The 24,445-nt window shown below is 44.7% G+C and overlaps 6 protein-coding genes across 6 annotated transcripts in view; 3 read left to right on the forward strand and 3 right to left on the reverse strand.

Moving 5' to 3' along the window:
• LOC126561256 (uncharacterized) overlaps nt 1–24,445 on the reverse strand; it is a 215,332-nt gene that overhangs the window by 155,253 nt on the left and 35,634 nt on the right. The window lies entirely within an intron of this gene.
• LOC126562106 (probable cytochrome P450 308a1) overlaps nt 1–24,445 on the forward strand; it is a 67,718-nt gene that overhangs the window by 39,216 nt on the left and 4,057 nt on the right. The window lies entirely within an intron of this gene.
• On the forward strand, nt 6,525–7,597 carry LOC126562766 (dehydrogenase/reductase SDR family member 4). The gene is made up of 3 exons (XM_050219347.1): nt 6,525–6,722; nt 6,793–7,330; nt 7,407–7,597. The coding sequence occupies exons 1-3, from the start codon at nt 6,580–6,582 to the stop codon at nt 7,575–7,577; spliced, it is 852 nt and encodes a 283-aa protein (XP_050075304.1). The 5' UTR covers nt 6,525–6,579; the 3' UTR covers nt 7,578–7,597.
• Nucleotides 7,711–8,470, reverse strand: LOC126561181 (EKC/KEOPS complex subunit TP53RK). The gene has a single exon (XM_050217127.1). It carries the CDS (start codon nt 8,468–8,470, stop codon nt 7,739–7,741), a length of 732 nt encoding a protein of 243 aa, XP_050073084.1. The 3' UTR covers nt 7,711–7,738.
• Nucleotides 8,638–9,845, reverse strand: LOC126563653 (replication factor C subunit 2). Its single transcript, XM_050220298.1, has 3 exons — nt 9,766–9,845; nt 9,582–9,693; nt 8,638–9,501 (listed from the first exon to the last, which is right to left on the reverse strand). The coding sequence occupies exons 1-3, from the start codon at nt 9,843–9,845 to the stop codon at nt 8,668–8,670; spliced, it is 1,026 nt and encodes a 341-aa protein (XP_050076255.1). The 3' UTR covers nt 8,638–8,667.
• On the forward strand, nt 11,930–21,299 carry LOC126563550 (double-stranded RNA-binding protein Staufen homolog). Its single transcript, XM_050220196.1, has 5 exons — nt 11,930–12,082; nt 17,467–17,996; nt 18,070–20,379; nt 20,461–20,627; nt 21,012–21,299. Exons 1-5 carry the CDS (start codon nt 11,958–11,960, stop codon nt 21,297–21,299), a joined length of 3,420 nt encoding a protein of 1,139 aa, XP_050076153.1. The 5' UTR covers nt 11,930–11,957.

Raw genomic sequence — 24,445 nt, forward strand, 5'->3', positions numbered from 1 at the left:
GTTGTGTTTCGGTTGATTTAGTTTCCCGGGCTTGCACACACCCTTGCTTGGAAGCTCCAATCTCGTGCGGGAACATCCTCCAGTTTCTTCTCGGGAACAACCGGCAAGTATGGTCGAAAGTCTAAACCCTACATCCCATGCATGACTTAACCGAAGCCATGTGGTTATGGTGGCAATCGACGACATGGAAGCGTGCATCCACCAGGATACAATTGATTTGTTTTTATTTATGGCATTATTTTGATTCGATTCGCCTGCACACTTCCTCCGACCGGTCGATTATGCCCGGCGTGTCTTCCTCACCAATACAAGTAACATCCCGAATCAAGGGATGCCACCGAGAGAAGTCACTCGTGGGAGGAAATGGCCTGTAAGACTTCAAGAAAGATGAAAAACTTTGTCATCCCGCCCGGAAGTGACGAAAATCCGGTTCAAACCGTATCGAATGCCAGGGCTGACTGTCATCGATGAAAACAAATCCTGTCCATTACGGGCTGCCATGTGCCACTGGCGCGGTGAGAGGTTATGTTGTGATGTTACAGTAATAAAAATTGATGGGTGATAGGCACACGGGATCGGCAACGCATCGGTTCCGGTTGCCGGTTGCGAACGGTCACACACTTCTTCCGGTGTGTGACGAATTGCCGTACACATCGCAGTCAATGGTTTGCGAGGCGGTAAAGGGAAAAATTTATCGGAGACTGCCTGCGCTTATCGAACACTGGGTACATTAAATAAAGAAACCGGCCACGGTGAACAGGAGCAGAACAGCTAAATAGAGAACAACTATTGGGCGATTTTTATTGAGCAGGGGAACATATTCATCAAGGAAGCGAAAACGTTTGTACATATGAATATCGATTGTAATCCATTCGTTTGGTCCTTTTGTGATGGCTTCACTAATAGCTGTTTGGAAGTCGCTATCACAAAACCAATCTTTGCGTTATGGTGTTCCATAGCTAATTGTTTAATAGCTTGAGGAATCAAACTTCTTGTACAACTTATTTTACAGATCGTATCGAATGGAAGGATCGGGCTGTAGTTGGCAATTTCTTTTTCTTATCAATAAATTTCGACCAAATCGCCCATAAAGCGACCCATACGCTAGAAACGATGGGAATGTTCCTTGTTGCGAGGGTGTACGTAGAAAACTACTGCAATAAATCACCGAATCTGAATACGTATAACGTTTCGTAAGCGCTATTACAGCTTATTTTATGCATTCCTTAGTCATGCATCGCTTCACAACGATCAAAAGTTATCATCGTCCATAAAGGCTACCAGTATCAGGCCTGTACGATTCCATGCCACTTATCCTATGGAATACAATTTTAAGAAAATCATTCCATTTTCCTTCTAAGCTCGGGAAATTGGGTTCCTCAGTTTTGTGTGCCGCTGCTTTACCCAACAATCCCATTCCTAGATCTAGAATTCCCACGTCCAACCATTCCTTCTTCCGACATGCCAGCAAAGGAACGGAAACCAAAGTGCGGAGCAGATGGAACCTACCCCGAAGCTATTCTAGAGACCCCTTCGCACCAACGTTGACTTCGTTGGATGTGGCATAAGAACCGACGGAACGGCCACCAGGATGGCCATGGGGCCGAAACGGCTGAGAATAAAACTATCTGTACATAAAGCTGGCGCCTCGATGGCGGGAAAGTTTTCCCCGAGCGATATGGGCGATAGGACCAAGGAAGAACTGAGGATGAGTTTCGCGCGTTTGTGTTACTACTTCTGCGAGAAGAAAAACATTGAGCGTCTTTTGTTGGATTCGTTGATTGAATTCTTGGTCGATTCTTACGCAGGTTTGGATGGTCTCGATGGCACGTCGGTTCAATGAACGCACTTACAACAGTGACTAGAAATAACTTGTGATTTTGTTTTATTTCTAAACACACACACACACAGACAAACAGACAATAGGAATGATCTCTTTGTGAATAGGATTTTTTTGTCGGGGAAAATAACAAAATGGCCGTTACGAAGAAAAGTGGCTAAATTACATGAGAGTTTCGAAAGTGCCTTTTCGTCTGTCTTGCGTCTTTACGTAGACGATGAGGATAAGATAACAAACACACACACATAGGATTCCTCATTGAAGCAGAATCCCGGCAACCAAAATTGGATGGCATTCATCTACCAAATGGACATTGCGGGGAGATGCATAATCGCTTATTGCACCAAAGCCCTTTGCCTGTTTGTTCTTAGGGAACTCTAATGGTCCAGCTTACAATGGCAGCAGGTCCTGCCTATATATATTCTGAGCTAATTATGCAAAAGGTTTGTCCATTGGGGAATGAATTCTCTTATTCCTCTTTTTGAAAGTTGAAGGTTGCAAACGTCTTCTTCTTCTTGGTCCAACGACCATCTTATAGGTTACGCAGGCCATCTGATAACTTGCTGGAATTACTGATATCTCGTAGTTGTATCGCAGACTATAGGACCAATGCAATCGTCTCCAAAGATCAAATCAAACAGACTTTTTTTTTAATTTTCATCAACTTCTACGCGGCCTGAGTGTCGTACAGCTTCAACCGTGCGATTCTTCGAATAATGAGGTGTCAATAAGTCTAATAAGCCCTTAGATGTACTAAATTTTGGATGTTGGACTAAAGTATACAACACACCAACTTACAATTTGATCTGGCCACTAGCTATCAAGCTGTTTGTAAAGAACTCCGGATATCATCTTGAGTCAGAGCATATTGAAGAATGTGCAAGCTAGATGTTTAAAGTGATGCCCTTTTCCAATAAAACATCCATTATTCCTTCTGTGATCTGAAGCACAACACATCATCCCATGCAAATCGTCATAAACCCCTCGAATGATCATTAATCTTCTCCTACGAAACTCGAAACGCCAAGTTCCTTAAGAAGCCTACCGATATGTCTCACTTGTACACTCGTACTCGTTTTCCCAAACAAAAAAAAAGACAGATCAAAATCAATCGACCAAACCCCCCGAGCATGGCAAGGACCTAGGCAATGAGGTTCGAGTTTCCGCCGAAATCAATTCAATCCACACGCCAACGGGGAACCAACGACGGCACGCCGCACGTGGGCACAATCTAGGAGGCACTTTGTCGTCCACAAACTCCCTGCGTCCCCCGGTCCGGGATGTCAACGAGCGTTGTAAACAGAACAATCGCATAAACATACTTCAGGCCCGGCCATGGCCCCTCCCTGTACTTCCGACAGTTCGCTTTTCCTGTGCATCACATTTTTTTTTTGTTCGCTGTGTACCTTTTCTTCTCGAATGTTGCTAAAATGTTTACTCATCGGTTTCACTTACCAGCGGTCTTGGCACTGGTGGAAGGTTGGAATCGGCTTTTCCTTGCTTGCTCGGCTTCGGTACGACGGCGTTTGTTTCTCCGATTTGTTTTTCTTCCTGTGGCCGTTTATCATCCCGAAGTGGGGTTCTTGTCTGGATAGTTCTTGCGTGGCCTTTTTTTTTTTTTGTTGTTAGCTGTTTGCCTGATTCACAGTTCTTTCCCCCTTGAACATGGAACATCCTTCACGCCACAGCATCAATTCAAGCGAGAAACGAAACGGGGGAAAACAGCGTGTAGCGATAGTTATCTGCGCTAGCGTAAATATATTTAGTTGTACGCGTGGTGTGTCCCTTTGGCTCGGTTCAAACTTCATATCAGGGTGAAACCTTAAAATCTAACGTCTAAAATGTTTTGTGTGTGATTTTTTATCCATGCATTCAAACACCGAAGCGTGTTGTACAAAAAGTAGCCAAAAACACATCAAAGATTTTATCACCTTTATCATGCCAGAACGGTTTCCAAACAGTCGGAACATTACAAACCACCAATAAATTAAGCCAGATGTAAATGGACTTTCCGGGGGCCGAGAGCTAAATATGCCCTTCGAGAGTTGTTTGACAGGAAGTCGACAGCCATTTTAATCGCGCTAGCAGGCTGTCATAAAACCATTTTCGAATTGTTTCAAGTGAGTGAGTGAAGTAGAAATTTTAAATTAATATTATTGATGCGAATTTTTGTAGTAGATATATTTTTTCCGATATCCTTGGACGTCAGCATCCTTCCAATACATTAGATGACTACTACATCAGTAAGACGAAAAAAGAGAGGTTGTAACAGGAGATTTTATCACAATTCAAATAGAAAGTTATTGCACACAACCCATCGCAACAGTACAACTCAACAGATCTTCCAATCTAATAAATGATAAAACAAACTTTTACAATTAAACAACTTTTGTCCATTTGTGGATCAGAAATTCCATAAATCTCCAATCTGATATCACTCTCGACCAAATGTCCAAGATTACCCGATTAACCGGACGCAATAGATCAAATTGTCTCACGGAGTAAGTGATCGTTTCAAAAGCCACAGACAACCTCTCAAATTATCACTGTTGTTCCTTGTTCCCTGCGGGCCAATCCGGTCCCACTGCTTCCAAAGACCAGCGCTCAGTGTCTCACTCTCTCCGATTAACAATTAATTTGGAACGACTTAAAACCAAATTACATTGGCGTCAATTGTTCAAGGGGAGAAGACCAATGCGATACTTGCAGCCTTTTTTGGCAGCAAACTTCAAACGCTCGTTCTTTGGTGTTGATTTCTGAACCCTCCGCCCAGAGTAAAGAACACCACCTAGGGAGCAATTACGGTGGGTTGAAATAATTATACACTTCTGCTGCTCTACTGTCGGTTCTGCGTGTTATGCGACTCCGCTCTGTGGCAGAGGGGTGTATGAGAACGCATGCTACCGAGTGGCATCCTATAATAGACTAAATAAATTGACTTTATTGCCAGTCAGCGAGCCAGGGAGCGAGGAGCGATATCCTCGACGACTACGACGTCACGGACGTTCGGATTAAATTGTTTGTTGGTAAGGATGCGCTTATCTGTCCCACTCGATCAGCCAACTCCTGCAACCCCTAATGAAGTCGAATTGTGTTCCCTCAAAATGGGGAAGGCATACACGGGTTTTCGCGTCTTGAAGAAGAACAATCGTCAAAGTTACTCGCTGGATGTAATCTCCATTCATCTGATTATTTGCTAGAGAGCCGAGAGCAATAAAGCAATTGTGAACCTTTAGTGCTGTAGCGCGGACATTCGTATCGTATTGGAGATTCCCGATTCTGATTTGATACGTCCCGCTGGCAAAAGGAACATAAAAAAAAAGATGAATAGCTTCATAGATTCCGTTCTAGGAAAACAGAGCTTTTCCGTTTGGAGGTTTCTGTCTTTCGCGATTCACGTGTTCGATTGGCGCCAACCCCTATGTTTTGTGATCATGACACGAGTTTGCATAAAGCATTATTCAATGGTGAAAATCGCGCAACGTACCGCTTCAGTGCCATCGAACAACATCAGCCCTGATTGAACGACACGAGCCCAAACAAAGATGTTATCCGGTAATATGCTAGACACTAAAATTACAAAGACATTTGGCACACACGTACAATTTCTCTGAAAGGAAGATACAGTTCATGTGGCAAAGAATGCTTAGAGTTAATTGCTGATACTAGTTATCGCGAAGGATGGCTACCAAGGACTTTATTTGCCTTCCTCTTGAACAGGCAATTATTAAGTCGCGCATTGCCCAATGTAATATTTGAAGGACATTTTGAAAGATATTTTGATAACAAAATAAAATTGTTTACACCATGTACATGCCTATAAGCGGATTGAGCGACCGGGTGGGACCCCGACTCAAAAAAGGCAATGGATTGATGGATGAGGCAACTACTGCTGCCTCGTTTAAGGGGCCTCAAATTTCGTTGTAAAGACCTTATATTGAGGCTCCTGCCTTTGGTGGGAGACCACTCCCCGACCATGGATATAGAATCACAGAGCAGTCCATACCACCCCAACCCCATGCAGAAAATTCGAATGCTAAGGAAGGTAATAAAACACTCTCAAGGGATCACAACGCCAATTAAGCATAGAGTCTCAGAAGGGCTAAATCTGCATCTATGTACATGAACAGGAACCAGCGTGGAAAGATTCGTGAACCCCAATTCAAAAGATAAGGTGGTGGTGGATTAGATGGTGGCGCCATCTAGTTGTGAACGTCAAAAGTGAATAAACGAAAATATATTTTCTTAAATTAAAATAGTGTATGCTTAAATGTTATTTATATGCTGAAGTGGATTGGAATATTTTTAAAAGAGTTTTGTTATCAAATTTTGCTCATAAAAAATCTATAAAAGTAGAAAATACAAAGGAAACGTTGCAAAATCGCTGTGCGGAGCCCACTTACAAACCACTGTGCGGAAGCGTTTGTTTACAAACAAAGTGCTCGCAAAGTTTACCGACACAATTTGACCAAAAAAAGGACTACTGTTTTATGAAAATATAAGCTTGAATGTGTAATTAACTGTAATAATATAGTGTTATCAAGTAAAATAATACTCAGAAAGCAGAAACCCCAAAGTCCTGCAAAAATTAGTTATTTTTTTGCAAATCATTCCTCTATCACATCACTGACAGCACCAGGTTCTTATCAAGCAACGTACCTTTTCTTTTCTATACACGTTATCACCCACTGGCCAGGTTCAAAGTGCATCCCCTTTTAAGAGTGCCCAATTTGGAGAAAATGCTACGAACGATTGCTGGCAGTGCTACACTCACACAAACCATCCGACGCACGATGGATCGTAACCTTTGCAGCAGTGCGGCAGGAGTAGCAGCGAAACGGCTCACCGGAAAGGTGGCCATCGTAACTGCCTCTACAGAAGGGTACACTAAAACTAGGAAACAGTGGCAAATACTCTTTCGCCTAACATTTACTTACCTTTTACGTTTGCAGCATCGGTTATGCCATCGCCGAACGTTTGGGTCAGGAAGGAGCGAAAGTGGTGGTCAGTAGTCGCAAGCAGCAGAACGTCGACCGTGCCGTGAACGATCTGCGATCTGCTGGTTTGGAGGTGACTGGAATCAAATGTCACGTTGCTAGTGCTACCGATCGAAAGGCACTGTTCGATCATGCAGCCGAAAAGTTCGGTGGCATCGACATTCTCGTATCGAATGCAGCCGTCAATCCGGAAGTTGGCGGTGTGTTGGAGTGTAGTGAATCGGCTTGGGATAAAATTTTCGACGTGAATGTGAAATGTTCCTATCTGCTAGCGAAGGAAGCGGTCCCATTCCTGCGACAGCGTAACGGTGGCAGCATTGTGTTCATTTCGTCGATTGCTGGTTTTCAACCGTTCCAACTGTTGGGTGCATATTCCGTCAGCAAAACGGCTCTGTTCGGGTTAACGAAGGCTGCCAGCCAGGAGCTAGCGACGGAGAATATTCGTGTGAACTGCATTGCGCCCGGGGTGGTGCAGACCAAGTTTGCCGGAGCGGTAAGAACAGTAGAAGAGGAATCTCCTGGACACGAGAAACAGCTTCTAATGGAACCATTTGTGATTTTTTCGACAGTTGCAAGAATCCGATGCCGCCAAGGAAGAAACTCTTTCACGCATTCCTATGGGACGGATCGCACAGCCGAAGGAAATTTCCGGCGTGTGCGCATTTCTCGTGTCGGACGATGCGAGCTATGTTACTGGCGAAACGATTGTAGCATCCGGCGGCATGCCATCAAGGCTGTAAGATCGTAATTATCGTACTTCCTGCAGTTGCGTCTTCCATGGGTTGGGGTTTTAAAAGGTGGGTACACACTGTGGTTTGAGTGGAAGTTTTGAGAGCTTTTTTTATTTCACTATGTTACATGCAGTTCAATAAAACATTTCCATGCGTAGTAACCATCAGCTTCAACCCACCATTGTTCGTTTACGGCCACGAGCACGGACCTCTTCATACTTTGCAATCGTTTCCTTGCAATTGTTCGTATTGTGCACACGATAAGCTTCCATTATCAGACCGAACAGGTCGGGCAACTGACTGTGAGTGCTCAGAATGGCCCGTTCAAGCACGTACAAATCGACACCTTTATGTTCGTTATTGTCACTAAAATGGGATAGCCCAAAATCGATCGTTACCAACCGATACGGAAACACGGCGGCATCCTCCGAGGCACCATCCTCCACCGGATCCAGCAACATATTCGAGGTGGTCAGATCACCGTGCACTAGGTTGTTTCGATGCAGCACACCAATCACATGGCCAATCTTTTCTGCCAACTTTCTCAGCTGTGGTGATGCCGTTGCATCCTTGCCGGGCGCCACCGCCGTCAGCTCATCGATGAATTCCTTGGCCGTTCTACTCTTATCGAGATACTCCATATAGAGTTTACGTCCCTCAAGATCAACACCGAAAAGAGTCGGTGTTTGCAGACCGGCAGCGGCACACCGTTGGAATGCCTTCTGTTCCGCTTTAATGCGTTGCCGGGTCAGTTGCCGATCGAGCGCCGGATGACGGTATTTCTTCTCGAACCGCTCCTTCACCAAACATCGTTTGCCTTTGTACGTGCCAATGTACAGTTTACCTTCAGCTCCTTGCTTTAAAAGCTTTATTTCGTCACTATTTTCACCGGCATTACCCATTTGGGGGCTATTATTATTTACGGTGTTGTGCTTGTGTGTTGATTCCCGCCGCCTGCACGTCACAGCTGATCGGATTCAAGTCGACTGTCTTTTTTCTCTATGGTGACAGATTTGACAGTTCGCCTTTGTGCAGAGTTTCAAATTGGCGGTTTATTAGCTGTTTTATTTTTTTTTGTAGCAAGAAAATTCTTTAAAATCTAGGAATGCTCATAGGAGGCTTCACACATGCGTGCCAGCAAACCCGACATCTGCAGCAGCGAGTTCAACCCATCCACAATCTTCATATGCGTTTCACCAATCTCCCGAATGAAGTACAGCTTCAGCTTTTCGTTCATATCCATCCGCCGGCAAACGCGAAATACGTTCCCGATAATGTCTTCCGCTGCGTACCCGAGCCGCCACAGCTTATTCATGATCTTGTACGCCTTGTGGATGTCACCTTTGATGCAATGCTGCAGCATATCCTGCACCAGCAGTGGATGCGGTTCATCACACACCTTGAACACGTTCGCGCCACTGATGTGCCCGAACCCATTGGCGGTTGATTGCAGATTGTTGAGTGCCTGCCGCATATCACCTTGCGCGGTAAAAACGATCGCTTCCAATCCGTCCTCATCGTAGCTGAGATTCTCATGCTGGCAGATCTCTACCACCTTCGCCAGGACCTGTGCATCAGATAGCTTTGAGAACCGTAGCATGGCACAACGCGACTGTATCGGTTCGATAATCTTTTCACTCGTATTGCATGCCAACGCAAAGCGTGTTGTGTTGCTGTAGATTTCCATCGTCCGGCGCAGGGCCTGTTGTGCGCCCTCGGTCATGCTGTCCGCTTCGTCCAGAATAACTATCTTATGACGGCCCCGGGGCAGTGTTACCTTCTGTTGGGCAAACATTTTGATCTTACTGCGTACCACATCGATACCACGCTCGTTCGACGCATTCAGTTCAAGGACGGCATCGCGAAAATTGGCACCAAGAAGAATGCGGGCCAGACAGAGAATGGTTGTTGTCTTACCAACACCCGGTGGACCCTAACAAATGGGGGGAGAGGGGAGGAAAAACGAACATTGCATTTCCAAAAACAACCACACGTGAAAGAGCCGCTACGTACCGCAATAATGATGTTGGGGGCATTTCCTTGGGTGGCAAATATTCCCAACCGAGCGACTGTTTCCTCATTGCCAACGATTTCTTCAAACCGCTGGGGACGGTACTTCTCAATCCTGTGTGCAAAGGCACCATTTTAGTAGCCGTACATGAAGGGATGGAAATGCAAGGGTAGTGATTATACGTACCAAGGAAGATTTTTCTTTTTACCGTCAGCTTCCTTCGTTACACCGGTGGTGGATGATGTCGATGGTCGCTCTTCTGGCATTTTGGTTGCAGTTTATAAAGTGAAATTCAAAGAAAAACCAGCAAGCAAGCGCACTTCGTGTTTCCAAAACAAGTTGTTGTTTTTGGCGCACTTTTCGTTTGTAACCAAGGTACATACATACTTCCGACAAGTAGTTGCAACGTTCAGGAATTGCAATTGGAAATTGGGATACGGAAAAGTAAATTTAGCTCACTTTAATACAATTTATATGCTTTGTTTTCTACCCTTTTTCTTATAAAAGCAAGGGGGGATTACATAAAATTTCATTATTTATATTTTTTCCTGTATTGAAATATTTCACACCATGCTTCTGTCAACTTTGCAAAATGTTGTCATACAAGTCGTACATTTGACAAGAACAGGTCCGACAAATAAAACATTTCTGCTGCTCCTACATTGTGACATTGCGACTCCATCAAACGTACCTTTGTGTCGCTTTTTTAGCAAATATCTGTTCACGAAAAATATTATCATCTTCGGTGATTCTAATTCATAACTTTTAAACTGTTCAAAAAACAAACAAACCGCAACAAAATAATTATAATTACTGTTCGACACAGATCCGACAGAACGAACTGCCATCAATATGGCGACGACGTAAACACCCCACTCGATCACCCGGTGGCCTTGAAGCAGCCTCTGGCTGCCAGGATTGGACAGACTTTGACAGATCGGTCTCGCTCAAATGTTTAGATAATTTTGCACTCGCTTTTTTCCTCCGGAAAATCCACCTCAAAGCAAAACTGTTTTCTTTACTGTTTGCCAACGATTCTCATCATGCTCCGCCGTGCGAATAAGCTGTTAATGTGTAAATGAGTAGTGTTTCAAGCGTATGTTTCAGTGCTGTGTGAAAAGACCTGTCGCGTGTGCGTGTGTGTGTGTAAAGAAACGCAGGAATCCTCCCCAACAGCTGCCCCGAAAAGCACAACATACGAAAGGGCTTTGGATGCTGTAGTGAAAAATAGCTATTATTGCTAAATATGCAAAGGAATGTAGCTGTGGGAGCGTGAAAAGTGTGACACCTCTCGTGTGAAGGTAGCGAAACTAGTGATACTTGTGCGTGCAAGCGTGAATGTGCACCACGCAGCGGCCACCATAAGGAAAGCAGCAGCTGCAGCATCCTTCTCTGGCTCTGCCAACAGGACACTCTTGGCGCTAGCATCGAAAACGAAGAAAGGCTGGTACGGTGCTAAAAGGTAATTGTTATTTCCGGAAAAGGAAAAACGAGTTAAAATTAAGCAAATCGTTCCAAACCACACGATAGGGCATAATTTAATTTCATTCCGGTGTCGATTTTTCGAGAATACTTTTGTTTCAATGAAAAGCCATCACTTTTACACGCAAAGGCCTATGCCTAGATTACCTATCCCATCTACGGCGGAAAAACAGCGTAGGAATGCGGTACAGGCATTTTATTTGTAAGCCAAAAAAAGGGGGCAAAACGAATGCAGCTCGGCAACGGGTCGGGTCGATGAGGCTACAGCGAACAACAGATGTGTCGTCTGTCCTGTCCGCGCCTTGCAGTGGCATACACACACGCACCCCAACCAAAGACGCATCAACTTCCCCTTCGTATCGATCGTTAATTTCATTCATGCTCGCATACGTTCCGACTCCGATGCGTCGCTTTGCTGTCTGCTAGCTCCATCGGAAATCGCAGCTTGTTGCATGCGGTGTGTACACCGTCGTCCATCCTTCTTGGTTACGGCGCACGTACCAAGGACGAAAAAGTGCGCTGTTCTTACAAAACAGCTGATTTCTTCGTCTTGCTGATTACCGATGGCGATTTACCCTCAACAGAGCATGGTTAGAATTCGTTTACCGTGGAAAAGATTGTTTCCTTAAATCATAGCGAGCGGCTGGTTTCGTTATTTGCACACATCTTTATTTCTAAATATGATTTTCTTTTTCAGAAGCATCAACATCATCGTTGGAAAAGAAACCAAATAAAGCACGGGATCAAGTTCCGCGTAATCAAGGGGGTGCGTGCGTCACGTGCATACATCAGCAGCGTTTATACTGTCAGAAAACGAGTTCTACGTACCCGTCTTTCGTCAGGTTGCTAGCCCGAGAATTACCCAAGCAACCATCGCTCAAACGCTCACCAGCACCATGCACGGACATATGCCTCCACAGCAGCATCCGGGGATGCATCCTGCACATCAACCACCTCCACATCTAACACATTTGTCCAGCCTGCCGCCCCACAACATACAGCGCGACCATCCCGCTAACAGGTGAGCCCATTTTAAACCTTGCTTGCTGAAAAAGCTATGTTCGCACAAACAGTGTGTTTCAGGCCATCGAAACTTAATTAAATTATACATCATTTAATTACCTGTGTGCGAAATTGACGGCTAGTAACTGTATATAACAGTGGTTGTAATTCGCACACATACAACACACTCATCCCATTCGTCTATTTATCAAGTTTCGGCCCTAATTATAAACTTTTGTATAAAATGCTTCGAATGAAATCATTTCGATAAAAGAGAAAAGATTGATATAGAAGAAAAAAGAGAAACATAAAAGCGGTATTTTCCTCCACAGCACGCGGCATATGGTGGGGTGCAATAAATTAAAGCGTAGGTGAAAATCCCATCGTTGCCATAGAAACGGATCAATGAGTTATAGAAATAAACTCGTTGAAGTTTCTTTCTCTCTCCGTACCTTTGAGGGAACGATTTATTTGACCCGATGTGAAATGCAATCCGCTAAATGGGAAAAGGTATGGGTACGACTGGTAAAATGCTATATGCATTTTTATGTGGTTCACCATTGCACTGCAACTGGGCTGCGCTACACACGCATGCATCGGAATTTGGTTGCTAACAACAGACAGAGAGACAGCGATTATTTTTTTCAAATCAGGAAAAAGCTGCACAAATTAATGCACATTCACAGAAATTATAACCTGGCGCGTTATTGTATTACATTCCCACTCCCCCTTCCCGGGGGCGCACACGCGCCATCCTGAGTTGAGATGTACATTATGGCACTCTGCACATTACCGTTGTATTCTTATTTGTGTTGCTCTCGTTGTCTGCGAGCAATGATGTTTTAATGTTTCAATTGCCTTTGTCTTTCCCTGTCCATGAGCAAACATGCTCGAGAGGGTACCGGGGAATTCGGACGCATTTCGGACCAGACGGAAAAGTGACATGCATTTCGCCGGGGGTTAGGGGGCTGTGCATTCAAACGTATCGCCGTCAACTTTTCTGCAGGAAATATTCCAGCGGACGGAGAGAGAGCGAGAAAGGGTAAATTAAATGTGTCCACCACAACCATGGTGTTGCAATGGTTACGGAAAACGACCGCTTTCCACATTGCTTTTGGCCCGCACAAATGAAAATCGAAACGGCGTACAATCGATAATTCGCCATCGGAAAAATGGCATGATTGGCGTTTTGTTGTCGCTGACGAATGTGATTTATACCATCATTTTTCGATTTGGTGATTGTAATTATTAAATGTGTGAAGACTTATTTATGCGTCCATTACTACAATCTAACATCTCCTCGTTGGTCTTCTAAGAGAAATCTATAATTTCTCTGTAACTTAATACATGGACAACTTGGACCTTAAAAATGACTCACATACAGACAAAACATTGACTGTTCCGTTGAGATTTCTTTTTCCACAGTTGGCAAAAACCTAAAATTCCTATTTGATTATCTAAACTAGCCCAAAGGTTAAGCAGAGATTATGCATCTCTCTCTCTCCTTGGCCTCCTCAGTGCAGTGCTCAGTCTGCTGTAGTGCAGGTCGTCGTGACATGGCCCGGTCAACAATAATTTTCCAGTATACTCGATAGCTGCCCAATCTCTTACAGGTCCCGCTTCACCTGATCCAGCCAACGAACTTCCTATCTGTGCTCCCCGGCGCCTCGTGCAGAACTGTTCTACGAATATTGTACAGCCAAAATCCAAAAACGTTGATTCGAAGTGGTCGTGGCTCCAGATAGAAGAAATTATTATTAACAGAGTAAGGAGCATTATGCAGAAAATCACTTCCATCAGATCACTAAAGTATTCTGCATAAGAGTTCTCTAAAACGTTGAATCTGTTGAACGATTAAAAACGTGTCTTTAAAGAGCACAAATCCCTCCATAATATGATGCCATCGTGTTCGATTCTCCTTTCGAATGCTTCATTCATAAACCGCATAAATGCACCGATGTGTCGCAAGAATGTACGAACGTGAAAGATCGTGCTTAAGTTGCACGGAAAGCTTTATCCTTCTTGATTCAGGTTAGGGAATAAGGATGTTGATGTACGAATAAAATAAAGGACAAACCGATACGCACTGTCGACTGCAGCAGATACTCAAATATGCATAAAAAGCATATAATGTTGCAACGAGCCGTTTGTTTTCGGGCATACGTCGGCAAGCGCAGCAGCAGCAGGATCAAACAACGCCGTGCTGCAGTACGCACCCCTTGACTGACGCGCTTGTTCCTGAACCAATAAAAATTGCAATGAAATGCATATTTTGTATCAAGGTGTGTAAGACAGAAGCGCTGCGCCGAGAGACAGATATAAATAAAGAAAGAAGATCAGTCCCTCAACCGTCTCATGCTGTGCCACGGTTTGTAGTGCAAAGAGGACCAGCATAACAAAGCAAAAAAAAGTAAAACGAACATACGCAAATGCAAGCAATACCTTGTCACAATGTCCTTGCCACAAGCAAACAAAAGAATCCAAAATATGAACCTCCCGGTCATGGGACATTCCATTTGGTGTGTGCATTCCATACGGTGCATTTTTCCCCATTAGTATCAGTCGGAATGGTGTTTATCGATTGCGTCAAATGAATTTATTCATTTGATTAATGAAAATATAATTTTTTTTTATTTCTACTTATACATTTCATAATGCAATTTTTAGCTATAAAACTATTTTTAGATTGGTTGGCATGAAGTACATTGTACCGGTGGCGAGGTAATATCGGATACCCCTCATTTCGGAAGGCACCGAAATGGAGGGTTTTTAAAGCCTTTACTGATGTTGATATTGTTCGCTCGCACTGTTAGGGTCTCTCTCTCTCTCTTTGAGAGTGTAAATGTGCAACCATGGATGCAATTATTTGCATAAACAAGGGAAAAGTTAAGAGAGGATTAAATTGCACCATTGCCCACTGCCCAGAACTTTTATTGCTCTCGCTCTCGCTCCGATTGGTGGTGGATGGACAAGGGTAGTTTTGAAAGGATTTCTCGCCTGCCAGAAGTGCAACTGCAGCAGCGGTGCATTGTCCTAGCGATCATAATACATCATAGCGGGAAGAGCACCAACGACAAAAAAGGGAACGAAAAATAATAGCCATACCGATCCGTTTTGACGCCTAAACAGGATCTCGTTTACAATTATTATTGCACGTGAAGAAAATGACGGTCGTCGACTTTTTTTTCTCCAGTGGTGGTGCAGATTATGGCAATTAAATTCAAACCTTTTGGATGGACTTGTGAGCTTAACTGAAACCTTTTTTTTTTTGTTTTGGGGTTTATTTTGTTGCGAAATGCAGAAATTACATGGCAAATCACAGGGCATCAGTTTCGTCACAGTTTGGTTGTATTTTTGTGTCTGCTTCTGTTTGAACGGGTTGTTGCATCAATCGTAATTAATCGCAATTAAAGATGAAGCCATCGAGTTTTAAGAAATGCCACAAATAAAGAAGCTATTTGCAGACCAATTCCCAAATCAATCAAACTATTTTATTGTTAAAAACTGCATTATGCAATAGGCATTTTAATGCATTAACTAATTCCGATTAGTTAGTACATTAAAATGCCTATTAACTAAGTAAATCCACACCCTGCATGCCTATTGCAGATTATCCTCATTCCATATAGGTTATTGTGAAGCTCGAATTACGTATTGTTTTAATCATGAGGACGTTTGTTTTAATCCGACAAATCCTGCAACGAATATTCCAGTACACAGTCGTGGCGTCTCCTGCTTGACATTTTAAAAGGCATCCCATTTTAATATTTTTTTTCTGTTCTATTTTCCAACCAACGGTAGTTGAATATTTTACTCAAAAGCCCTGTCTTTTTTTTCGTTATTCTTTCTTCTCGTTTTGGTATAGAACACCGAAAGAAAAAAAAAAACAAGAGAAAACATTTAAATGTCCGCGGTACTTACCTCATAAGACGATGAAAATATTATTGCCTTCAACGAAGAAGAAGCGGGGAAGGGTGTCGAAAGCATCAACCCCCAGTCGGAACAAAATGCTAATCAACCTCCGGAGATCTCGGTAGAGTCAGTTGGAGAGCTTTAATTATTGGCAAAATTCCTACCAAAAAGCAGCACAGTTCTTCTTGAGCAGCATAGTTGTTGGTCGATTCAAATCTTCCATCGATGCGTTGCAGTTCCTCTTCTTAAGCAGCCTATCCGTTTGCGTCCAGCAGGCAGCAAAAAGAAAGACGTCCGTCGCTCATATTTCGGTAGCCAAGAAAAACAGCAGGATCTCTTTGAAACTGTCCTATTATTTATTTGTTTTATTCGGTAAATGGTCGTAAATCCTTTTCTCACCTTTTTTGCCGGTCTGACGACAATACTGGTCTGTCCAGTTCTCCAGTTGGACATCCTTTTTTTCTGTTGCCGACCTTCTTAAGCACGCTTTAGTCGTGCATCTGGGGGAGAAGGGAGAGAAAGGAAGTTGTCATCCTCGACTCCGGCAAGAGAGCTGGAAGGATGTCGCTACATTTTGAAAAGCAGGGAGAAGACCCTTCACACACGCAGACAGGTCACAAAACTGAACCGTCTGTGTCCTGTAAGGTAGGTTCTCCTCTCCAACAAGAAATGTTTCTTGGTGGTACGCTTACGGAGCTGTAAGGATGTGTGCTGAGAGTTGCGTCCAGGAATGAGTTATGTGTCCATTTGGAACGGTTGAAAGGGTGCCAGAGGATGGAGAAGTAATGCGCAAGACGTGAGATGATATGGGCATAGGACGCAACCAGTAGATGAAGTGGGATGGGTTAGATAAAGATCCTTTTTTAAGTTGTGAGAAGAGTACGCATTTCTATGATAGAGATGGCGAATTCCCTGCACAGTGAAGCAGTTGACAATACTGTTCATATTAATAATATATGACACAGTGTGTAAATAGGGTAAATCAGATTGCGGTTACCAGATCCTGCTGTCACCGCGAGGAAGCTGACATGAATGTGGCCATGTGTCTGGTTGAATAAAAGAACAAGGAGAGAGAGAGAGAGAGAGAGCAAACGAGAAAGAGTTTGCAGACCGAGAAGCATTAGAAGAAATCGCGAGTACTCACACGTGTGCGGCCGCCTTGGTCAGTCCATTGCTGACACCGATCGTGCAAAGATCCGCCAAATGTGCTCCTCCATACTAACTGTGCAACGAGGAACCGTACGATCGCGATCGTCACCATCACCGCCGCCAACTTCTCATCATGCTGCTGGATGGCAGACGAAACAATTGGAAAGCTGCTCCCGGCACAGCACCCTACCAGCATCATCCATTGTCCGTGGAATCGATACGATCGTTGCAGCGTCTAATACACTACTATAAACGCTTCTCGCGCACCACGTCGAAGGACATTCATGGTCCATTTCTCGCGACTGACGGATTCTTTTCTTGCTTTTATCCGTTCACTTTCAGACTGAACAACGGGCGCCATCATCATCCGCGTGGTGTCGATCATCAGGCGGCCGCAGCTATGGCTCCTCACCTTCCGATGCAAGTTCCACCTCCGCCACACCCCCAGAACCCTCAGAACGCACGGAAGCCACCGGGACCGTCGTACTACGGGATGCACGGCGGTAGTGTCCCCAAGTCGATGCCATTGAATACGCCCCATCTGCATCCATCCCAGCCAGGACTTGGGGTGGGACCACCACCGCCGCAGCAACCACAGCCCCTACCGCCACATCAGCAGCACATGGCTCCGATGTCGCTCACCGGTCCTGGGGGAAAGCTTCCTTACGGATTAGGTAATGGTGCTAGTGGTGGTGGTGGCGGAGGTGCTGTTAGTGGAAGTGGTACTGGAGGAGCAGCAGGAATGGCACAGCATCAGCCGCCAGTTTCGGTGCATCATTCTGTGACGATGCAAGCACCACCACCGATACCGGTCGTATCTGCGGCGACTCCAGCTGGCACGAAAACGCGTCATATCCCATCGAACACGGACCGTATGTAGCGCAACCTAGTATTGTTCTGTTGAGCAAATTAATCATCGATTGGTTGGTTTTCTCCTTTTTTTAGATAAAGTTCACCACAGCCATGGTCACAATGTCCTCCAATCGAACGGCAATTGTGGTCCCAGTTCGAAGGGAATCGCGAACATGAATCAGCCAGCATCGACGATGGATAAGACAAAAGCGTCTGGTGGAGGTACATCTGGCAGTAGGCATCACAATCATCATCATAATCAACATCAACAGCAGCAGCACATCCTGAAGTCAGCTGATGTTCCACTTCCAAAGGATTCGTCTGCGGTTATAGCAGTCACAGCGAGTGCTGCCAGTGCGGTAGTGTCCGTTGCATCAGCGTTGGTGAACCAGACAGAATCCAGCACTAGCACCACCCCTGGTACCACAGTGAACGGCGGTGGTGGTGGTGGAGCATTATCGGTAATGACGACGGGCTTGGAACAGAGCGGAACAGCAATCCAATCGACGGCAGGAGGACAACACTCACCAACCGACTCGATAGAAGCCTTGGCAAACATTAAAGAGAAAACGACCATGTGTTTAGTTAACGAGCTGGCGCGGTACAACAAAATCCAGCACCAGTACCGTCTGACCGGCGAATCCGGACCGGCCCACAAGAAACACTTTACCGTCACGCTGAAGCTGGGCGACGAAGAATACACGGCGGAAGGTGCAAGCATCAAGAAGGCGCAGCACAAGGCGGCCGGTGATGCGATCGCGGCGACCAAGTACAAGCATCCACCGGCCCGGACAAACCGTCGCACCAAAACCGGCACCAAGGGCAACGTGAGCAGCTTTACGCCGACCGTCGAGCTGAACGCGCTGGCCATGAAGCGTGGTGAGCCGACCGTCTACACGGTCAAAGCGGTTCCCGTGCCGGTTTCGAAGTACGGTCCGACCGCTGTTGTCCCGCCAGCAACCGGTGGGCGACGTCCGATGGAAGATAAATCCACACCGAGAGTTGGCCACAATCCGGCTGGTATGGGATACGGGACGGGACAGTACGCGGGCGAGAGTGGTACTGGTGCTGCTGGGACAGCAGCCGGTGGCAGCGGATACTGGTGCCGGACGAATGGACCGACGGGCAATACGGCTGGTGTTGGCGGACGTGGAGGCATGGGTGGATTTCATCCGGGACACCAGCAGCAGCAGCAGCAACAGCAACAACATCACGGTCATCATCCGCGTGACGAACATCAGAATCGTCATCATGCGCCACATAACTATCACCATCATCATCAGGAAGGCTATGGAGGACATCATCATCACGGTTCATCGGCATCGACCACAACCGCAGTTCAGGAGTTCTACAAAGCCACGCTACGGGTCGGAGAACGAACGTTCCTCGGTGAAGGCCACACACCGCAAGCCGCTCGGCACGATGCAGCCGCTCGAGCGTTGGAGGTGTTAAAGCCGCTAACTACAGACAGTAGTGCCGAAGGAAAGGGTAAATCCGGCGAAAACGGTCTCAACGGTGAAACTACTTCAAACGACGGTACATCAGCGGACGGGTACGATCCGAACGCGGAAGTCAAGTCACCAATTTCGCTCGTACACGAAATCGCTGTCCAGCGCAGTCTGTCCGTCGTGTTTGAAGTCATCAGCGAAAAGGGTCCACCACACATGACCGTCTTTGTGACTCAGTGCAAGGTGGGCACGATCGTAACGGAAGGCGAAGGCACCGGCAAGAAGCTATCGAAGAAACGTGCCGCGGAAAAAATGCTCGAAGAGCTACGCAAACTGCAAAGCGCAGAACAGCAGCAAACGCACCCATCGGCATGGGGCGAAGGCGGAAGCCCCGGTGCAGTTGGAGGTAATTCACACGGTGGCGAGAAACGTAAATCGAACGCAAAATCAACGGTCACCGCCGATGGTGCAACGGCAAAGAAGAAAGCACGAAATCTTATTAAGGAAAAATCGCTAGCGGACGTTGCGGAAAAGGAGAACCCCATTTCCCGCCTGATGCAGATCCAGCAGGCACGCAAAGAGAAGCAACCGGTGTACACGCTGGTGGAAAACGACCGGCCAAATGTTGGCCGTCGCCGACAGTTTACGATTGAGGTTAGTGCGGGTGGGCGGCAGGCAACCGGTGTTGGTATGACGAAAAAGGCCGCTAAATGGAATGCAGCCGAAGCGCTACTGGTGGAGCTGGGCTACGTTACGGAAGCGAAGGGAACACCGAGCGGTGGTGGTGAGGGAGTGGCTAACAAGGAAAACCAATCCGGCGTGGCGAACGATTCGTCTCCGACGGGTGGAAAGCGTTCGCGGAAGGTGCGATTCCAGGACGAGCAAAGGAACGGTGTGCCATCGGCGAATCAAATCCTCTCAAATGCCACCACGAATTCGAACGGTGCACAACAGGGTAATGAATGTTGGCGATTGAAAAAAGGATTTTGAGGAGTTTAATTGATTTTTTTAAAATATATTTTCGGGATACACACAGGAAAAGGTGAAGCACCGAATGATTCGATGAACGATAGCGTCGCCTCCAATGACAGTATGGGAACAAACAGTTCCGGCGTGTCCAGTGCGTCCTCGGTCGTACCGAAAGCTGATATAGGTGCAAAGAAGGAACAGCTGCTATATCTGGCTCAGCTGCTGAAGTTCGAGGTAAGAAATTGATCCTTTGTCTACATTAATTTCTTCTTGGCTTAACGACCTTTTTAAGGACAAGCCGGCCATCGAATAGCTTACTAGAATTGCTGATATAACCACGGTAGTAGTTGGATAATCTGTCCTCACTACGGAGGAACGGCCAGGAGGGTTTTTGAATTTGGATTCTGGCGTGTGAAGACTGGCGACGCTATTGCCTCATCAGCGGGCCGAAGAATAGTCAAAGATATTTCACTCTAGTTGCTTAAAAACGCACCAATTGCTATTTTTTTAATCTAAAATATTACATTAATATGTTAAAACTAGCGTAGTTTGAAGCATTCTAGACATAAATTGTTGGTAAATAAATAAATAAATTATCATTTCCTATCTTATTCCCAGGTACAATTTTCCGATTTTCCGAAGGGCAATCATGGAGAATATCTGACACTGGTTATACTATCAACGGAACCGCCCCAGCTTTGCCATGGCAATGGTGCAAGTCTCCAGGAAAGTCACGACGCAGCGGCCCGTGGAGCACTAGAAATGTTGTCCAAAATCGGTTTGGATAACGTCAAACCCAAAGCATCGGCGGCCAGTAGCAGCGGACCGGACGATACAACAAGCTCCTCCGCATCGGTTGCGGTAACGGCAACACCACCAGCCGGTGGTACACTTAACAGTAAATAAGACTCCAACCGGACCGTTGCTGGTGTGTTGGTGAGATGGTTGTGTGCAACCAAGAATAGCACATGGGTGTTGAAAGGGATTAGTGAACGTGAGTGTGTGTATGCGTATGTGTGAACGTTATCGATGTTAACTAAATGCAGCCGGATTGCAGCAAATTGAAAGGAGTGGAATGTAACGGAAAGTTTAAACCAACAAAAACCTCTTTTGAAAAAACAAAGAGCATTTGAGAAGTGCGAGCAAAAAGCAAAATTACTGCAAACCGCCAAACAGCAGGATTTCCACTTTTTTTGAAGCTTTTTTTTGCGCAAACTTTTGTTACGTTTTGTTAGATTGGTTTGAGCAAACCACACCGTTGCAATTTATTTATTTTTTGTAGTTGTTTTTTTTTTGTGTCTCCATACCAAGGAGCGAATCGCACAGAGTTCTGCAAGCTTTTTTTTGCTATAATCCCGTTGGTATATAAATAGGAAGCTCAGCTACAATTGTAGAAAGAATTTTTCTCTTTTTTTTAAACAAGCAAACAAAAAATTTAAATAGTCAAACTTTATGTCCCTGCCGGGCATAATTTCATAAAGCTGCAGTACTGTGTGCGAACAATTGTTGAAGAAACCCCCGTTTGGTGTGCGGTTAGGTCTAAGTTTAGTCCAGTTCAGCAGAACAGCAAAAATTGATTACCATTTAGCTGAGTGAAGAATCGGCAGAAAAAGACACACACACATATGGCCGAAAGGCTAAACGGGGTAAAGGCGACGCATGGGACTAACTTAGTGAAGCAAAAATACGAAAAGTTAAGATGTGCATGAAGGTTCTTGAATTAACAATAACTAAAAGCAGTGAGAGAGAAAGAGAGAGAGAGAGAGAGAGAGAGAGAGAGAGAGAGCGAGAGAGCGAGTGACGAAAAGCGAGTGAATGTATGTAATGGTGGCTTTCAAGGAAGGGAATCGATATAATGACCTATATCTTTTGCATCGATGGAAGCAGCTTTAGGGTAATAATACTTGATCGTACAGCTGACTCGCTGATCGCTGACTGGAAACTGGTGCGAGGAAAAACCCTTGGCCTCCCCCCCCCCCCCCCAGACAGCGGATCAATGATCGTCACTTACGAAAATTCCTAATCCCCTTAATTGATGGTGTCACAACGTAGTACTAGTGTGTATGCGTAGTTTGTGTATTTCATTTGATAACCTTCATCATTCTGCTTTTCATAAATGTGCATATGCGGTGTGGATCAATCCCCACCACCGGTCCGACACCGGTAGATGGTTGTTGTTGCTGGCTGGCCCCGGGGTCGACTGTGTCGGGAAGAAGACCACAATACGTAGAGGAATGCAGTAAAATCCCGAACAATATGAGTTTTACTACAAGCGCCTGGTATGGTGGAGAGAGAGAGAGAGAGAGAGAGAGAGAGAGAGAGAGAGAGAGAGAAGAGAGGGCGATCGAGATTTTACTAGATTCTGACGCGTGTACCGCATGAAGCGTTCGCGTTCAATATTCAAACGAGTATTGAGCGCAAACGTGCTTTATCAAGGTGTACAGCAGCGTATGCGTGAGAAAAGCGCAAACGGAATAAAAACTCTGAGATGAAGCGATATGTGAAGAGCAAACGGATTCGCGTCTCAGGGGAAAGTTCTGGCATCGGAGATCAGATCGCACTGCACTGTACACCTTTTAAACTTAAGTGTGTTTCTGCTAGTGTTCGTATACAAGTATCTAACTGTAAGAAATAATGTATTTTTTCGCTACTCACTCAACCAAGCAATTATCGTAACAACACTCCCCTACAACCAACATTCATTTAAACAATAGTAACAATCTTCAATCAGATGTAATGATTCACACAGCAGCAGAAAACAAAAAAGAAAACTTTGGTCAACACATTTGCACACATCACAAAACCATACAATAGAAACAAACGAACGGAAAGATAAAAAATACATTTTTTCCAGTATATGAATAAATGCGAATGAGGATCACGCAAAAAAAAAACCACACACGCACACGCAAATGGATCGATCTGTACGGAAACACATTTTGATTTAAGTTTGGCTTGTGTGGCGCCCATCGTTAAAAAACTACATCACAGATAAGATAGCCAAAAGTATGCAAAAACTTCGATTAGGCATAAATGGTAATTAATGTTGGCACGAGTGATAGAAAAGAAAAAGTCCAAGAAGCACCAGCAACCAGAGAGATTATACGAGTTAAAAATAGGTTTATTGATCGCTCTTGTAAACCAAAAAAAAAAACAGAAAACTCCATTACCATCAGCAACACACCTTAATAATTGGGATTGAAGATCATCGATCATGAGCGCTAAAGTGAGATGTGAAGTAACTCATCTTCTATTATTTATTAGATATGTGTAGCGCAGTTAGAGACCGCCCGGGATACATATTTATTGAATTTTCACCTTCTCATCCTTCAGATCAAAAGCAAAGTTACGATTTATGTTTGCTAGGTAAAAATTTCCCAACGAGGGCGTGCGGCTTAAACAAGAGCGATCAATAATACCCCTTTTGAACATTTGAATGTGTTCCTGTTTGGAATCATCTAGATCGTACTTTTTTTTGCGCTTTACCGGGTTGGTTGGTTTTTATCCAATACTGTTTACGTGCAGCCGAAGGATATCTCTCGAACAGCAAGCAAACATTATATGGCTAAAACGAAAACAAAACCTAATTAGAATAAACAGAAAATAGGCGGTGAGGATATTCTCGTTAACGTTTGAAAAAGAAATGGAAAACAAAACCCTTATAGAAAACAAAACAGATTATTTGCACTTGTTTCAAATGCTTACAATACGTGGTGTGCTCTTGAAAACTAAAATAAACAAAAAGAAAACAGAAAAAGTAAACCAAAACAACACACACACAGACAAATAAGGTCATGGGCAGGCAGTTAAAATATTTTAGCATATCGAAAAATCGTTGAAAAATTTTTGAAAATTTTAATAGAACAAAAAGGAAAGCATGATGATACTGGCAGGAAGGCAAACACTATTTAAAGTAAAAGAAAAAGAGCCAACTTTAACATGAGAGAACGCTGAATGGTCAATGTTTCCAGAGCCTTTTTATCTGATCCCCCTTATCCGTATATTTTGCTCTAAAAAAATATCCCGAACCCGGAATGCTAAAGTATCCCTCA

This window comes from Anopheles maculipalpis, chromosome 3RL (assembly GCF_943734695.1).
Source record: "Anopheles maculipalpis chromosome 3RL, idAnoMacuDA_375_x, whole genome shotgun sequence".
In the NCBI taxonomy this organism is placed as follows: domain Eukaryota; kingdom Metazoa; phylum Arthropoda; class Insecta; order Diptera; family Culicidae; genus Anopheles; species Anopheles maculipalpis.

Excerpts from the sequence above, each read along its gene's own strand:
- LOC126562766 (XM_050219347.1), top strand. The coding sequence starts at position 6,580 with ATGCTACGAACGATTGCTGGCAGTGCTACACTCACACAAACCATCCGA. Across the intron at positions 6,723-6,792 it reads GTAACTGCCTCTACAGAAGG|CATCGGTTATGCCATCGCCG; the intron begins GTACACTAAAAC and ends TTACGTTTGCAG. Across the intron at positions 7,331-7,406 it reads AGACCAAGTTTGCCGGAGCG|TTGCAAGAATCCGATGCCGC; the intron begins GTAAGAACAGTA and ends TTTTTTCGACAG.
- LOC126561181 (XM_050217127.1), bottom strand. The coding sequence starts at position 8,470 with ATGGGTAATGCCGGTGAAAATAGTGACGAAATAAAGCTTTTAAAGCAA.
- LOC126563653 (XM_050220298.1), bottom strand. The coding sequence starts at position 9,845 with ATGCCAGAAGAGCGACCATCGACATCATCCACCACCGGTGTAACGAAG. Across the intron at positions 9,694-9,765 it reads AAAAAGAAAAATCTTCCTTG|GATTGAGAAGTACCGTCCCC; the intron begins GTACGTATAATC and ends CTTTGCACACAG. Across the intron at positions 9,502-9,581 it reads CCCCCAACATCATTATTGCG|GGTCCACCGGGTGTTGGTAA; the intron begins GTACGTAGCGGC and ends CCCATTTGTTAG.
- LOC126563550 (XM_050220196.1), top strand. The coding sequence starts at position 11,958 with ATGCACGGACATATGCCTCCACAGCAGCATCCGGGGATGCATCCTGCA. Across the intron at positions 20,380-20,460 it reads TTCGAACGGTGCACAACAGG|GAAAAGGTGAAGCACCGAAT; the intron begins GTAATGAATGTT and ends GGATACACACAG. Across the intron at positions 20,628-21,011 it reads CTCAGCTGCTGAAGTTCGAG|GTACAATTTTCCGATTTTCC; the intron begins GTAAGAAATTGA and ends TCTTATTCCCAG.